The sequence below is a fragment of the Siphateles boraxobius genome, unplaced genomic scaffold, assembly GCF_051911475.1.
Source record: "Siphateles boraxobius isolate OS27281-9 unplaced genomic scaffold, OSU_SipBor_1 7, whole genome shotgun sequence".
Taxonomy (NCBI): Eukaryota; Metazoa; Chordata; class Actinopteri; order Cypriniformes; family Leuciscidae; genus Siphateles; species Siphateles boraxobius.
This window is the reverse complement of record NW_027509197.1, coordinates 1,378,417-1,396,027: the sequence shown is the minus strand read 5'-3', so window position 1 is coordinate 1,396,027 and position 17,611 is coordinate 1,378,417. Positions and strand designations below refer to the sequence as shown.

Sequence of the window (17,611 nt, the reverse complement as noted above, 5' to 3'; positions counted from 1 at the left end):
GTCTGCCCCCATTGTGTTATTGTTGAGAACACGGCTTTATTTTGGCCGCTTTAGCAACGTGAACTTATTGACAAAGGAAATTGTTTAGCTGGGCTCGTCGTTGAGTAGAGTGTGTCGAATGGAAAGTGTTTGTTGTATTTTTGTTTGACAGGAGGATCAGGACGGGCTGCAGGGTGTGGGACAGAGGAAAAGAGTCAAGCTTAGTAGCAGTACCAAAGGTAAATCCCATTACATCTCATCATACTGAAATCTTGGTGGCATTTATTTTTCAAATAATTTAGAAGCAATAACAATAATTGCATGTCCTTGCTGTTTTCCTTTTTTCTTAGATCCATCCATAATGGACACTCTGAAACATAAATGCTTTTTAGAAGAGTTATTGTTTTGGACTATTAAGTATGAATTTCCTCAGAAGATGGTCACTTTTTTGCTCAACATGTTGCCAGATCAGGATTACAAGGTATTTGATGCTCTTAAACTTATTATTTATTATTTATGCAGGATCCAAAATTAACCTGTGGTTTGTTTAAAGAGGCCATATGATGCTTTTTACTGTTTTGTGTCTAATGTATCTGTTTATGATGTATAAGGTCTCGCACAAAAGGGATTTATTATATCTAACAGAGAACACTGATCCAGACCTGCCTGAAACATCGATTGAAGTCCAGATATTGTTTCTGTAAACGTCTGCGTCACAATTTGAATTAGCAAATAGCCCGCACAAAGGCATACACGAAGAAGGAAGGCAAGGCTTCAGTGAATTGTTGTCATGGCATTTCGGATGTTGGTTCCGATCGATCTGCTTAATCATTTGCATTTTCAGAATCTGACTTGGACTCAAACTGATATTACAAAATCAGTGCTAGTTATAGTACAGGATTTCAGTTAAATAAAAATATGAAGTTATGAAGCTTAACTTTGCCCTTAGTCAAATCGGTTTGCTCTGGAACAAGTAATAGATAAAACTAAAGAGAGCCTGTTTGATATACCCAAAATGAACTATACCTCATGTTTAAACACTATCTTTAACACTAACTGTTCACGGTGATATGTTTATATGTAAGTCACATATTTGAGGTTTAAATAACTACATTCTCGCCAAAAAAAAAAACCTCTTAAACTACATTCTGTGACACAACAACAGTAGTATTTGTTAAATTATGGTGTTTGCTAATCCACCATGACACTCGCTGTGAGAAAAAAGCTGCAAGCGGAGTGATACGATGGGTAAAATGTTCCCTGTAGTGTTAATGGTAGAATATCGCATGGCTGGAAAAGGCTCTCAGCCAATCAGAATCGAGAACCAGAACGAACTGTTGTATTAATGTAAATATCATATAAAAACAACATATACTGTATGTGTTTGCAAAGTTTCTTGGGGGAACACAAATGCTTTGCAATGATCGCAGAACTTCTCCGGAACATAATACATTTGCGAGAGAATGCAAAAGCAGTGAAACATTTACAATCATAATCAAATATTTAGTAGTGCATAAATAGTTATAAATTGAGTTAGTTATAAAACTTATAACTTATTTATAGCTGGTGCAAACAGCATATGATCTCTAAAGAACCAAATTGCATTGTTCTAATATTTGTTTTATAATTTAATTAATTTTTCCAAAATTTGTGTACTTTGTTCTCCTGTGCCACAGATCACGTTCACTAAAACATTTGTACAACACTACGCCTTCATCATGAAGACCCTCATGAAGAGCCACGAGTCCGACACCATGTCCAACCGTATCGTTCACATCAGCGTTCAGCTCTTCAGTAACGAGGAGCTGGCGAGACACGTCACAGAGGAGTGCCATTTACTGGACATCATGGTCACTGTGCTCCTCTACATGATGGAGAGCTGCCTTATCAAGAGCGAACTGCAAGGTAACCAGTGCTGCACGATTAATCATATCGCAATCGCCATCTCAAGCCTATGCCATTATTTATTTCATAAAATCGCAGCATTTTGCGTCATATAGAGTCATGTGTGGATGTGTCAACCCATTCTCTCTGAGAGCTGTTTGCACATTTTCTACACCGCTAATAAAAAGAAGAGCAGTCAGTTTCAGTGTAGGCAGTGGCGCGTGTGGTCACGCGGTGGGTTTCTCCGGTGTGCATCGCGGAGAACAGTTGAGGATGACGCCGAGCAGACGGACACTGAACTGGTGGCCAGAAAACCTCTACCTCTTTTATGTGGCGATATTTTGGCTATAAGATAACCGACACTGAGCAGAGAGAGCAGGACTGCCAACTCTCACTCATCTTTTCACTTTTCACACGCTCTCACGCCACACATCCATTTTCTCACGCCTGCCTCTTTTTTTTTTCCCCCTGATTTCTACATGATTTTTTTTTTTCTTGAGAAAAATTAACATGCATCTTCTGTACCTAATATTTATCCAAATGAATCGATATTGAATCGAGATCGGAATCAAATCTCAAGATCAAGCAATAATAAAAACAGTAGCCTACCAGTCATTGTACCATGTAAACATTGTAACATATTGTCACTAAACTTAACATCTTATCACTTTTCACACGCTCTCATGCCACACATTCATTTTCTCACGCAGAGAAAAATCTTGAAGCAAAGAGGACACTGACACCGACAGACTAGACAGAGCAGGTTTACTTTTGATATGAAACATCATCAGCTCACATTCTGTCAATTTTATTACGAAATTCAAACAATAGGATTTTGGCGCTTGTAAATGTGACGTGACAGGTCGTGAAACGAACATCTCTTACTTTTTACTAGTTAATAGTAAATAAACACGAATGAACAATAGGTGTGTTGACTTACCGACTTACAACTTACCGAAATGTTTATGCCTCATACATAATATTAATCAATCAGTGTTTTTCAGTCGTGGAAAGTGGTCAGTAAAACAGCTGGAGAACAATAGGTTGCCACATAATGTTACATTTACCTCAGGAAAGCCATTTGATAGCACGTTAGTTGGCTAGACAAATTATATATAGAGAGGAGTATTTTGCTAAATATGTGCACTGTATTAAATATTTATTATATTTTTACTTGTATCATTTAAAATATTGTCACGTTGTTATTATAGCCTAGTAAAAACACCTTATATTTAATTTGTGTTGTTATTTTTAACCTTTAATAATAATACCAGCTGACGGGGCTCTCTGTATGTTTACAGCATTAGGTGAGATTTTTTTTTCTTGAGAAAAATTAACATGTATCTACTGTACCTAATATTTATCCAAATGAATCGACATTGAATTGAGATCGGAATCAAATCACAAGATCAAGCAATAATAAAAACAGTAGCCTACCAGTCATTGTACCATGCAAACATTGTAACATATTGTCACGAAACTTAACAAATTTCTGTTTAGTTACCACATATTTTGACAATCACAGTACACATCCTGTTTAAATGTTCCTGTTTGTCTGGACAGAATGTTCAAAATATCTTATTTTTATGAGCATACAAATGTTCTTTTATACTATTTTATACTATTTCTTTTATACTATTGAGACAATAACAAGTTTGCAGTAATGCAAAGATGTCGTTATTTAATTTTGTAAAAAATATTATTTTAATTTGAAAACACTGAGTTGAGAGATTCACATTTCAGCATTATCACTTATCTGTGTGTGCATTTTCCATAAACTAAGCAAGTTGACTCATGAAACCATGTGTTTATTATATAGCAATCGCATTATTGACCTCAATAATCGCATTATGACATTTTCCCCAAATCGTGCAGCCCTAAAGGTAACCAAAGAAATGTATGGCACCATTCCCACTGTTTTTGCTGTAGATGTACCGAACACTGTATGCGCATTTCTTGAGGCGACTCACGGGTGACCGGCTACATTTCCAGAATGTGCAAGTATAAAATGTTTTGAAATGTCTTCTATCTGTGTTTTTTTTAATGTCACAGATGAGGAGAATAATCGTCATGTGGTGGTAAACTGTGGTGAAGCTCTACTGAAGAATAACACCTATTGGCCTTTAGTTAGTGATTTTATTAATATCCTCTCACACCAAAGTGTGGCCAAGCGCTTCCTGGAGGATCGTTCTCTGCTGCTGCTCTGGATGAGTTTCGTCTCCTACTTCCAAGGTCAATAACTGACAGGAAATCCTGCGGTCATAGACGCTGCTTTTGTTTCAAAGTCTGTGGTGCTGTTTCGTTCTTAGTTCTATGAAATGGCACAATGAGAATAAATTAGTGTTTACTACTGCTAAAGGGCTTAATTATGCCCAACTCTTCCTATTTTTGTACAAATATCTAAACTTTAAATAAGTCAAGATACATTTACTTGAGGAGCAAAATGACCTAAGATATTAAATTATAACGATAAAGATGTAGTTCTAAATTTAAAAGAATAGCAGAGTCCACAGCACAACTATAACGATAACGGCATAGAGAAACAATGTAGCTGGAATCCCTTTCAGAATGATTTTTCCCGCTGATGAACGGCAAAAACATTGATAGCCAATCAGAATCCACCAAACTTTAAAAAGCTTGTGCATTTAAATCTACTGGCGACAGAACTGTAGTGCATTTAAACAATAAAAAGAACGATACTGTGTGCTGGTGTGGACGCTAATAAAGTTATCATTATACTTTAGTTACCTTTATAGGTGTTGTTCTTGGTGTGAACAAGTCTTGTTTTCTGAGAAATGTCAAAATTACGTGAGTTGATGCTTAAATCAAGAAGAAATATCTACCAATAGGGTCAGAAAAATATGTTTTTATTTATAATGCAAGACTGGAAGCTTACGCTGCTATTTTGCACCAATAATCAGAACAAAAAGCAGGATGACGTGCATATTTCAGTTATTTATCTGACTCCAAGATAACTAATCTGACTCCATTTAAGTGGTTGTTATTCTTTAACCTCTTATTCTTTAAAGGTAAACCTCTTTCTTAGAACTGATAGGAAAACGTAGGATTTAACCTGAACGTTGTATAATGAAAGTTCTAATCACTTTAGCTTTCAGCATCATCAGTGATAAAAGGGAAGATTCTCAAAGCCTTTAAAGCAGGCAAAGTTATTTATTACGTGACATGTTTAAATATACAGTCAGTAGAATGGAACAACATACTGTTTAGAAAACGTAGTTTTCAGGTTTTACATTTTTTCAGAAAACAAGATGTAATATCTTAAGCTAATTTTCTTCTCAAGTAATTGTTTCTTGATTTAATGATGTTTTGATATTTTTACTGAAAAACAATACCAAAATACCGAGGAAGAAAATATTTTATTTGTGCAGTGAATTGTATTTACAATATAGCTTGACATGGGATGCCTTATATAAATGCATACTATATAAATAAACAGTTATTATGAAGTTAATTTTATTTTTGATTAAAATCACAGAACTGTGTGTGAGATGTAGGTTATGTTACAACTGAAACTTGATTTCTGTGAGTCAAGAATCCCCCCCTGATGTTATTGATTTCTTCCCTGTATCTTTTGCTCTGTCAGGAATGAATCTGAACAAGAGAGAGCTGAATGAGCACGTGGAGTTTGAGTCTCAGACGTATTATGCAGCGTTTGCAGCTGAGCTGGAGGCCTGTGCTCAGCCCATGTGGGGTCTCCTCACACACTGCAAAGTCAAAGTGAGCTACAGTCATCTCTGCATGCATCACTCCAGCACCTTTCTATTTGTAATGTTCTCTTTTATCTGCTGTATTCTGAGTTATATTTTAGTTTGTCATTTTTTTTTACTGCAGGTTTTGCTTTTCCATAAATGTTGTTGTATAATAGCTACATGTAACTTGATAAATGAGTTCAAGGGCCATTCACACATCTGGGAATGCAAACAATTTTAAACCTACGCCAACACATAAGAATACATCAATATGTTTCTAAATATGCGAACAGTTTTAAAATAAGTTTGCATGTTTTGAGGTCAACATGTTTTAGAAATTACATTGGCTGTAGCATTTCTATAGTAAAGAAGTAGCCAAATATTAAAGATTAAGTAAAATTGTAATTAAATGTAATTAAGCCAATGTTAAACAAGGATTTGATCTGCTGTAAAGTGTGACAACATCAGGCCGTTGGCGTCCTCTGCAGGCATTTGTTATACAACATGTACATTGATTGTATATTACAATATGATCTCTTGCTTTTGATACTTTATTATATTAAAATATATACGATTAATCGTCAAAATTATCAACCAATTACTTGATTACCAGAATAATTGTTAGTGACAGCCCTTGTATTAAGTCATCTTGAGGCCCTCTTGGATGTTTGTTGAGGCCCCCAGGTTGTGAATCACTGGTCTACTGCATGCCTACATAAAAAAACAATAGAAAATCAGCACAGTGGGATTCAGAAATGTGTTCTGTGTGAACTGGCCTTGTTTAGTGGCTTAAGTTTGAATTGAACATGTTTTGTGTTGTCAGGAGACCCAGGACTACACAAAGACAGTGGTGCGGTACTGTCTGGAAACTCTTCAGATGTGGTTTGATGCCATTGGGTTTTTAGATGAGGTACAGTCTTGATGCCTAAACTGTCAGATTAAATGTCTTAATGAATGTGAAGTGGGTGAGAAACCTTTCTCTCTCTGTCACAGCCTGCCCTCAACCAGCTGACCTTTCATTTACCTCTCCATCGATACTACGCCATGTTCCTCAGCAAGGTGAGCTTGGAGCCCAGTCCGACACACTCAGAACCTGTACAGTATTTTTGTTAAGTTCCTGTATGAATTAGTCTTGTTGAACAAACTGGTTGAGTGAATCATTTAATGACTCTCTGATAAAGACAGTTACTTGTTGCCAACTATTTACAAAACAATGTAACCTGCAGAGAGTCATAGAAGTGGAGTGATAAAAACCGTAAAAAATGTGAACTTGTATTTCAGGACTTCTATGTTAAATGTAAATGAACAGGGGTCACACAAATCCTGGGCAACTTTGCCCCAATTAGAACTCATTTGTTCTCAAACATAGCATGAATTTAAGTTTCTGCAACAAGCACTCCAGTCTTTCACAGGTTAAACTGGCAAATACAGCCAATCACTAAAATTAAATTATAGAAGTGTCTTCTATAATGAAGTAAAACCATATGCTTAAGTCTAAGATTGAAAAAAGTAGCAAAAATATATACAAAATAATAAAGATACAAATAAAGAGAAAAGTTTTTGGGTAGGTCTAATACTAGTATTCAGAAATACTACAGAACTGAATAAGTTAATCAAATGTAAAATAACACTGTTAGTCTTTTAGTCCTGAGTTCTGACTAAATTAAATACTTAGGCTATTAATTCAGATTTTTTACAATTAAAATTGTCTTTTGTTGTTGTTGTTTTTTTTCTTTTGTGAGGCGGCTTTACTATATATATGCAGTGCACGCAGAGAAAAACATCTCTGTGAGCGTGTGTGTACTGAATCGTTTAAAATCGCGTAACTTTGGTTACGATGCAATGCTGGCCCGATTGTGCAAGTGACAATCCGTCATGTCCCGACTGCTAAACGCGAGGGTGTGGAATCGACGCTTGCCTTGTGCAACCCATTTTGAGAGACCGAGCGAGAAGACACATGGCGCCGCTGAACACTCACACGGTTTGTGAAAATGCGTCTCGGAGAAAGTTTTAAAATGATTGATTTGGTTTTATAATTGTGTTATTCACTTTAGCATGTAGATTGTATGAGTAACTTAAATCCAATGTTTGCGGGGGAATTTCCCACATTATAAGTGGTTGACCTGCGGGTATTATTAAAATAATATAGAAGTAGCTCCTCTTTAGGTACTAAATCGTCATCAGAGGGTGACACGCTGCTCTCACGCTCAGACAGGTGTTGTTGTGCGCTAGGGAACGTATATGCGCCATATGTCATTGCGCCGATATATCATTAATATTGTGATATGACACTTTTATTATCATGTAAAAATTTATAATGGTGTTATCGTGGACGGTATGATGTGGCAGACCCCTATTACCAAGAGCAGCGCAAATCAGCGTCTGGTTTAAGACAAGCTTTTTCTAAATTAAGACGTTAAATAATGGCTCAAGTACCAGTAAATTTTCTAGTGCAAACCTTAATAAATCACCTGGCATGATTAATTTAAATATTCTCCTCCCATTAAAGGGACTGAAAGGGAAACTCCTACAAATGCATTTGCAATAAGGTCAGCCGCAAAAATAACCCTGTCCATGCCTTTTCAGCGCTAATTTTTCACTGTGTGTCTTTAGTAAATCCTGACAGTAGTGTTTTAATAGTAAATCTGGCCCTAAATGTGGAGGTATTTTAATCAAATACAATATTATACCGGTACGGTCTACAGTTAGTAAAAATAAGGCTCAATCCCAATTCACCCCTTGCCCCTACCCCTTGTTTTCGAGTTTACCCATTGGCCCTTAAAACAGAGTTACAAGGGCCAAGGGGTTGAAATATTCCCCTACGAAATGGAACAACCCTTCATGAACCTGATCCGTCATCAGTCGTCGACGATGGTTCTGACGTTACGGAAGCGACGAGTTTACAGGATTTCTCCATGACAACGACTGACTGACAATGAGCACCACTGCTCTTAACTTTGAGGAAGCATGATGATTAGGACCTCATATGGATATGTTGGTTCGAATTAAGGGTTCACCCAAAATTGGGGCACTGTTTATATTAGATTTACTGACATGAAGAAGTTTGGTGGCTTTCTTCATGCAGATATGAATTAATTGATATCTAATGTATTGATGACACTGAAACAGTCAAAACCCTCCAGAGCTGCTCCAGAATCAGATGTTAAATAGTTCTAGTAATATGTCTGTTTGAAGTCTTTATTTTATGTGCATTATTATAAACGCATCCATTTTTGTTGTTTTGCAGGGAGTGAAGTGTCAAGGTCTGGATTTGGACAGTTTGCTTCCTGATCAGGAGATGCTGATGAAGATCATGGTTCACCCTCTTCAGATACAGGTAACACATGATGGAGATTAATTGAAATATTAAAATAAGAACCAACAAACTGAGAAGAAACACCTGATTGTGTGTAAATAAAGCAATAGCTCACCAAAATTTAATTCAAATTCTGTCAGATGTATTCATCCTCATGTCAAAAATCATACAAACTCTTATGATTCCATATCTTATATTCTTAAACTGTTGGACCAGGGCTGAAACTACTAAAAGTATGGCGTTAACTAACCCATATGACTCAACTTGTATTATTCTCATACAAGTCTTCTGAAGTCATATGATACTGTACTGTATGCTGAGACATTGTCTTTGGAACTAGTTTGACCAGCTGGCAGTTAGTCAAGGCGTAATTGGTTTTACTTTTTAGACCAACCTACTTTATGTAACTGTCATACTGTAAAGTTATGACATGTCCTATAAAAAAAAAAAATAGATGACTAACTTGTAGGGGTGTCCCCGACTTAGGATTTTCATAGTCGAATCAGAATCGTAAAGTCTTCCCTATAGTCGACTAATAGTCGAATCATGTGTTTAACATTTTAAAGCTGCTAAGTACAGAACATCACACAAAGATATAGAAGAAAATATATAAAAACATTTCAGATCAAGAAAACTAAGAAATAACATAAATAACTGCAGAAAGGCCACAGTGCAGACAGGATTTGCATTTCACATGCAAATCAAATCAAATTAAATAGGCTAAATTGCCTGTGCGAGCAGGCTCTAGAGAGCGCAACATCAATGCACCGAAAAATAATCAACAATTAATTTACAGAATTAAATTACAACAGAATATACCTTTCTAATAAATAAAAATACAAAACGAAATAAGTCCGAATCAAGTCACAAGATGCAGAACAAATGTGTGCAAAGTGTCTAAAGTGCAGGGTAAGATCTATTCAAAACGCAAGCCACAAATAGTTAAATTAAATAACCCTGAGTGATCAATAAATAATGAAATTATTAAAATATCGAAAGTATAGCCAGAATTGTCAACTTTGTCTTTTTAACTGAAACAACGCTAAACTTGAGACACAGTTATTTAAACATGTTCACAGCATCCAAAATCAAATTAGAACCGGCTGAAATGTTTTGAAATCACTTGTAGGCCGACCCTTCCTGATCGAGAGAAAAAATCTCTAGTCTTTCACTGTCTGTGTCTCTGAGTCCGTTTGAGTCTTTTCAAATTGTGTGCGGATAAAATGCATTCTAAAACGCTTAACATGAAAAACGTTTGACTGCTTAATGTCCTAAGACAGTTATATTAAAAGATCAAATTCTGTACACACCTTATTAATAAAGCATACTGTATAGCCTACAGAAAAGCATACTGTATAGCCTACAGAAAAGCTGATTAAACCAGAATATGAACGCAGCACGTTTAATTAAACGTTAATTTTCTTCCTATTGAAAAGCGTTAAAGAAAACGCTTTACGTGACTTCCTATAGGAGGAACACGTTGCGTTCATATTCTGGGTTCATCTGCTTATCTGCACATAGTATAGTTTCTTAATAAGGCATGTACTATACATTAAGCCACGTAAAAGTGCCCTTTAAGCGTTTTAAAAGCTTGTTTCACGTTAAGCATTTTAGAATGTCCCGAGGAAAACCAACTTTTTAACGTTGGCCTGCAGAAGTGCGATCATGGTTTTCCTTATCTAAATCCAGCCTTGGAGAATGGTGTGCATTCACATGGTGTGCTTTCTGATGGTGTGCATCCACACTTTAGATTTTCTTATCCCAGACATTTTTAAAGATTTAAATCCCTGCTGCCAAAACGCTCCTCTTTCGGTCACGGAACGAAAATGAAACTTAAATCTGTCACGGGGTGTTTGGATTTATTCACGCACGTTAAAAATATTTATTAAAAGCTTCTTCCTTTGCACATTTGTATTTACAGCATTATCATAATAGGCTCATATATTAACGTATTTACAGAAATCGGTAGTTCTATGTGAAATCAGACATTGGGCACCCTCATATAACCTCTGTGAAGATTCGACTGTGAGATTGGTAGTCGAATCAGGCTCCTCCTATCGATGCATCGAATCTTCGACTATTCAGGGTCACCCCTACTAACTTGTAAGAGTAGTCTTAGCAGTTTATGTACTCTTCCACAGATGAATGTAAGTTATTCACTGGAAATCTTGGATCTTGTGACAATGTATTCAAAAAAATTTTAATTGAACACAAACAAGTCGCATGTACTACTTTTATGATAACATTACAGTGTTTTTGATGAGCTACGCCCATCTAATATTGTTTGGTCTTCATTTTGCCCATCAGTGCACTACACAACACAATGTCCTGTGCTTCAGTAGCATTAATGTTGCAGCCGTTTGTTATAAATCTTGACTGATGTCTCGCGTTTCACTTCTGGCGTGTGACTTAAGTGACAGCGTTATAATGATAATTCTACAGTGTGTGATAAGTAGATGGTAATCATAAATGGATCTGTGTTTGTGTGTGTTTGTGCAGGCTAGCCTGTCTGAGATCCATAGTAACATGTGGGTGAGAAATGGGCTGCAGATTAAAGGTCAGGCCATGACCTATGTCCAGTCTCACTTCTGTAACTCTATGATTGACCCGGACATCTACCTCCTGCAGGTAACACACGCCGACACCCCTCACACACTCACCTCACACTTCTGGACTTGAAGGATGAGTTCATCCACGGTTCAAAATTCTTTGCCACACATGATTTTGGTTAGTTTTTTTGTTTTGCAGACAGCCAAAACAGATTGTCTGCAAAACAAGACAAAACCGTTTGTCTGCAAAACAACACCAAACCAATCTGTTTTGTGTCTGCAAAAAAAAAAAAAAAATTGTCTGTCTGCAAAACAAAACATTTTTGTCTGTCTGCAAAACAAAACAGTTTTGTCTGTCTGCAAAACAAAACAGTTTTGTCTGTCTGCAAAACAAAACAGTTTTGTCTGTCTGCAAAACAAAACAGTTTTGTCTGTCTGCAAAACAAAACAGTTTTGTCTGTCTGCAAAACAAAACAGTTTTGTTTGTCTGCAAAACAAAACAGTTTTGTCTGTCTGCAAAACAAAACAGTTTTGTCTGTCTGCAAAACAAAACAGTTTTGTCTGTCTGCAAAACAAAACAGTTTTGTCTGTCTGCAAAACAAAACAGTTTTGTCTGTCTGCAAAACAAAACAGTTTTGTCTGTCTGCAAAACAAAACAGTTTTGTCTGTCTGCAAAACAAAACAGTTTTGTCTGTCTGCAAAAGAAAACAGTTTTGTCTGTCTGCAAAAAAAAAAAAAAAACAATGTATCTGTCTGCAATATAAAACAGTTTTGTCTGTCTGCAAAACAAGACAGTTTTGTCTGTCTGCAAAACAAGACAGTTTTGTCTGTCGGCAAAACAAAACCAAACCAAACTTGTATTGTTTTGCAGACAGTCAAAACTGTTTTGTTTTGCAGACCGAAAAAACGTTTAATTTGTTTTGCAGACAGACAAATCAGATTGGTTTGTTTGGTTTGTTTTGCTTTGTAGACAGACAGCACATGTCATTGCGTCACTCGCAGCATCAATACATTTTCATTTTATTTGAGACGTTTTAATTTTTTGGACAACATGATTGCGTTCCTCATTTTCATTACTACATGTGTGGAATATTCCATGTTTCCATATTAAGATAAACCTATGTTGGTTAATTTTATTCTGAGGTAAAAGTTGTTAGCAGATGCACAATACAACACATTTTCTTCAGAAGACAGTTTAATTTGAATCACGTAAATCATTCAGTGAGGGTCAGGCATTCGTTATAATCTGTTTTTAACCATGTATTTTGTGCAGTTCTTTCTAAATTTGCTGGCTATCTCACCCTTTTGCTATTCGCATTTATCACTATGTTAATAGACGCTGCATGTTTCCTCCTGAGACTATAATAATATTTATATATACATATATATATATATATATATATATATATATATATATATATATATATATATATATAAAATTTTTTTTTTTTTTTTTTTTTTGTCTTCAGGTGTGTGCATCTAGACTGGATCCAGATTACTTCATTTCCTCAGTGTTTGAGAGGTACGGCAACTTTTGTGTTCAGGGTGGGAAATTAACTTTTTTGCCCATCAGCCACAGTGGCTGCTGGATGCCCAATTTTACCAGCCACTTGTATTATCTACCAGCCACTTTTTCTGGAATTCAAATTTATGAATGAGAACTGTGACTTTGATAACATTGACGTCCGTTATAAATGTGTAATTCGTTTTATCCATTTAAAAATATGAGTTGTGCTGCACTCAAGCGCCAATTTATGTTTTCCTCCGTGGATGCTCACGGGCGCACGCCCTTTTATTTTTATTTTTTAAAAGCACTATTCAGCACAAACAGGGCTACCATAATATGTGAGCAACATGTATGTACATGTTTGTATTTTTGAGAAAATTTTATGCATGGTTATTTTACAGTTTAGTTTGTAATATTAGTTAAGTCTGTATGACCATAAATGATGGAGTATTTAAATGTATTTTGCTGCTATTTGAAAAAAAATCCAGCAAAACGCGCCAGCGCGTTTGTGGACCCCAGAGGCTTAACTCGGTAATAAAGCCGTAAAGTAGGCTGTCTTTCAACTCAGGACAGCACCACTTCTCACAAATACAGATAGGATTGGAGATGAAAAGTTTAACTGACACATAATCGAGCTCCGGAGCACCCACGGTATCGGCTCCTATCCTCGCGGCTGCTAAAACTATCCCTAAACTAAAAAAACGATAGCTATCTAGCCATCACAAAACACAACTTCAAGTTAGTAATTTACTTACTTGCACATCCAAACGTAGTCCCGAAAAGGTCTGCCCTTTTTGCTGATCGCATGGACGTTTCTGAATAGAATTGGTCATATTCATTATTGACTCTATTTTAAGGTTAGTTGTTCCTCTAACGAACAAATTGTTTGCATTTTCGGACGACGCATAGGTTCGACAATAAGTACAGTGCATGGACTGTTCGACGGGAAGGTAGGCTAACCATTCCCTCGTTATCCCTTCGTCATTAATGCGCCACTTGTTCGAAAAGTACCTTCACTTTTTATTTACTTCGCCCTCATAGGTTTGTACATTCATATACTGCTGACTCCGTGGCGGGCCTCTTAACACCGGGTATATGTCGCCACATTTTTTAATTTTCCTTTCGTCTGTAGGCTACCTCAGCTCAGCTATATGTGTCACGGTCCGTTCAGCGCCGTGTCCGTGCGCTGTGTCCGTGACGCACAGCGCTGAAAACCAATCAAATTAGTTACTCGACAAAAGTGCATTATTTTTACTTAGCAACAGCATTCTTTGACAAAAGATGTCCAATCCGTTACGAGGAATGTTTTAAATAATAACCAATAAAAATATGTTTTACAATCTAACCGCCACTGTGGCTGGTATACAAGGCAAAGTCACCCGCCACTTTGAAAAAGTACCAGCTATTGGCTGGTGGCGGGTGCTAATTTCCCACCCTGTTTGTGTTTTCACACAGATTGTTTCCAGCCACCGTTGTTTAGAGATAGCTCCTAAAAGCTTTGTGTTTATGTCAGGTTTAAGGTGGTGGACTTGCTGACGATGGCGTCTCAACATCAGAACGCAGTGCTGGACTCCGAGCAGGAGAGACCCATGCTGGAGGGAGCGCTCACCTTCCTGGTCATACTGAGCAGTCTCCGAATACACCTGGGTACATCTCATCTCTTTTTCACTAATACTGACAGTTTGAAGCTCAATAACATTAAATTGCTAACATACACAAGATCTATTATTAGTTGGAATGTGTTACTTCTAATTGGTTAATCTACGGCTACACTCATACAGCTTCAGTGTAGATGGTAACGGCATGCATTGACGTCACTTTCCCGCCAGAACACGCCCACTCAGTCACACCGAGTAGCAAAACATCCTGCAACATGGCTGGATTTAAAGGAACACTATGTTGTTTTTTCAACCTTCATAATATATTTCCAAGACCCTTGTGATGGTACATCGACTTACAATAGGTTAAATGACACGTCTGCCATAGCCTGACGGGGTCTGTACCGCTTTTACTGGCACTATGTAACTTCGGGTTTCGGGTAGTAACCGGAGCACAAAAAGAACTACAAAATTCGACTGCTTTACGGCATAAATAGTTTTTCTTCGTTTGTGATGTCTTTCATAAAATCATGCATCATACTCTACCTTGTCTGTGGCCATTGTTGATTCCAAAGCCGGTGCTGGATAAACTGCGAGCGTGCGCGTGCGACAGTAGGCTGCGGTAGGCTAAATTATTTACGACAGCGGTAATGGACAATTCCGCTTCCAACCTGTAGGGCGACCGCAGAGGAAAAGTTCCTTGGTGTTGCTTTAATAGGGGAAACTGCGAAAACGAGAGAAAAACAAACGATTGTCTGCTTAAATGTGCAACATTGGCATGTGGCCAGGAATCAGGGGCCTCATGTACAAAGACTTGCGTTGAATTCATACTAAAACATTGCGTACGGACAAAGCTGTAAATGTGCGTACGCATAAAAAAAAACAGATGTATGAATCTCTGCGTACGAAGGATCCCACGCATATTCTCTTTGTACATCCCAATTAACGTAAAAATCAGCGCACATGCACGAGCACAACGCCCCACCCAGTCTCCTCCCTTAATTAAATACATTTAAATATGGTAATGAGTCCACTTTGGCAAAAGAAAGGAGTAAGAAAATGGCTAAAGCAAGCGGCAAGAGACGAAACTTTACAGAAAGTGAATCAGAGGTGCTGAGGTAGAAACGAGAAAAAAAATATTTGGAACTTTGTCCTCCGGAATTAATAACAAAAGGAAAAAATATGAGAGTTTGGCTGATGCCGTCAATGCGGTGGGATCTGAAAGTAGCACTGTAAATGACCTTAAAAAGAAATGGTCTGATATAAAGCTGGACATTAAATGGAACTGCTGCGCACTGACAGAGTGTGGGCAGAACAGGCAGTGGTAAAGAGGTCGATGAATTTACACCCTTTGAGCAGAGAGTTGCCTCAATTATGGGTGACACTTTACTCTCTGGAGTAGTGTCTGCTGCTGTGTGAGACTCGGATTTACTACAGGACTGCCACGAAGGTAACCAATATTATATGCACATTTATTGAATGGAAATGTTTCCGATTCACATATGCAACTTATTCTTCAGATGGCGCCTTTATAGCAATGTGTGTGCAGTCGATCGCTCTGATTACATTAGGAAAACCGGCTATCGCTGCAATTGCGTTTTAATGTTTGGCTGGTCAACTGCATCATATGGGAACTTTATATACCTGGTAGACATGCGGATGATCCCGACCCATACCGCTGGCATTGCGCGGCTCAAAGACGTCTGGCTTATCCCTGAGCGGTCTGCCAGTTCCCTTTGGAAAGAACCAGTAGACAGGAACAAGTGTTGTCAGCACCTGCAAGGGAACGGGTATTGCGTGGCTCCTCGCTCTCTCTTTCTTTAGATTCGGACCCAACTCCGCACAGAGCTCCAAGAGGATAGCCCTTGGAAATCTGAAACGGCTGATAAACCAGTCATCATCCTGGGCCAGAAAATCATTGTGGTACCTAAAAAGTCGTTCTCTTCGGATTCTGCCATTAGCAATGTCCTCTAATAAGACCAAAGCTGCCATTGCCATAGACTAAGGGTTGTATCAATTTGCATATGCTTTTATATGTTCACTTAATTGCATAATTGATAGAATATTCCCATAAGGCTCGTGTGACAATATATGTAAATTATTTTATAAATTGCAAATTAATAGCAATGCTTCGGTGGTAGTGCGATAGACTTAGAACAATTCGCTGTGTAATGTTTGCAACTTAACTTCATTGCCTGTAAGAGTCGCCAACGGACAAAAACTATGAGAAATGTACGTACGCCAGACATGAAATTGGCGTGGAGGAACTCACATTCTCACGTTAATTTCACTGTTAGTACATCCGACCGCGAGCGTGAAAGCTGGCGTAAGCAAAGTTTTTGTGCGTACGCAAGATTGATACATGAGGCCCCTGGTTTCCTGATATTTATATGTACCTGATTTCATGGCCGGTACCTGATTTCATGGCCGGTACCTATTAATGTATCCTATTCAACGTTATAAATACAATATAGGTGTATTGAAATCTGGATGATCACTATATTTTTGTCATATTTCCCAGCCCTAAAATTGTTAAAGCACTAGGGCATTATGTTTGTAACCGCAGCGACTCCCGCCTACTGTGACGTCATGTACATACTCTCTATACAATTACCCTGTTTTAGAGGAATGAATATGGTTTCATTAACACTGTTTGGTCATAAATACGAGTAAAAGGTCCATGTTCTTTAACAGAACTCTGTTAACAGAGAGGACTTGCGCCTGGGTCATCTCAAGTGGTCCAATGGAGGTTGCTTGACCATGTTTAACTTTACAAAAAACATTTTTAAAAGCATATTGCTATTGCAAAACCACTTTTTTTAAAAAATTTATTTATTTATTTTTTTATTGGTTTAACCACAGCGGGTGTCTTTGTGTCGTGGCCCACAACACATTTTTGGTTATATATGTTTACAGTACACTCAATATCTCGGGTCAGGATGGTTCCATATAACCGTAATAAAAACCCATAAACGGTTTATGCCCCCCCCCAAAAAAAATTCTGTCATCATTTTCTCACCATGGCCATTTGTGTAAAAGTTATGCAGAATAAATTTTTTGCATCAAAT

The 17,611-nt window shown here is 37.4% G+C and overlaps 1 protein-coding gene across 6 annotated transcripts in view; it reads left to right on the top strand.

Moving 5' to 3' along the window:
• The window catches only part of ubr3 (ubiquitin protein ligase E3 component n-recognin 3), an 81,718-nt gene that overhangs the window by 8,574 nt on the left and 55,533 nt on the right, over positions 1 to 17,611 (top strand). For all 6 annotated transcript variants that reach the window (XR_013197052.1, XM_077215134.1, XM_077215138.1 and 3 more), the window contains exons 6-16: positions 152 to 218; positions 330 to 460; positions 1,656 to 1,884; positions 3,916 to 4,095; positions 5,468 to 5,601; positions 6,397 to 6,483; positions 6,567 to 6,632; positions 8,821 to 8,910; positions 11,389 to 11,517; positions 12,908 to 12,960; positions 14,459 to 14,592. Coding sequence is in view for 5 of the 6 variants with exons in the window: in XM_077215134.1 (XP_077071249.1) it covers positions 152 to 218; positions 330 to 460; positions 1,656 to 1,884; positions 3,916 to 4,095; positions 5,468 to 5,601; positions 6,397 to 6,483; positions 6,567 to 6,632; positions 8,821 to 8,910; positions 11,389 to 11,517; positions 12,908 to 12,960; positions 14,459 to 14,592 (1,300 nt within the window). In the remaining variant the exon portion in view is untranslated. The remainder of the gene's footprint in view (positions 1 to 151; positions 219 to 329; positions 461 to 1,655; positions 1,885 to 3,915; positions 4,096 to 5,467; positions 5,602 to 6,396; positions 6,484 to 6,566; positions 6,633 to 8,820; positions 8,911 to 11,388; positions 11,518 to 12,907; positions 12,961 to 14,458; positions 14,593 to 17,611) is intronic.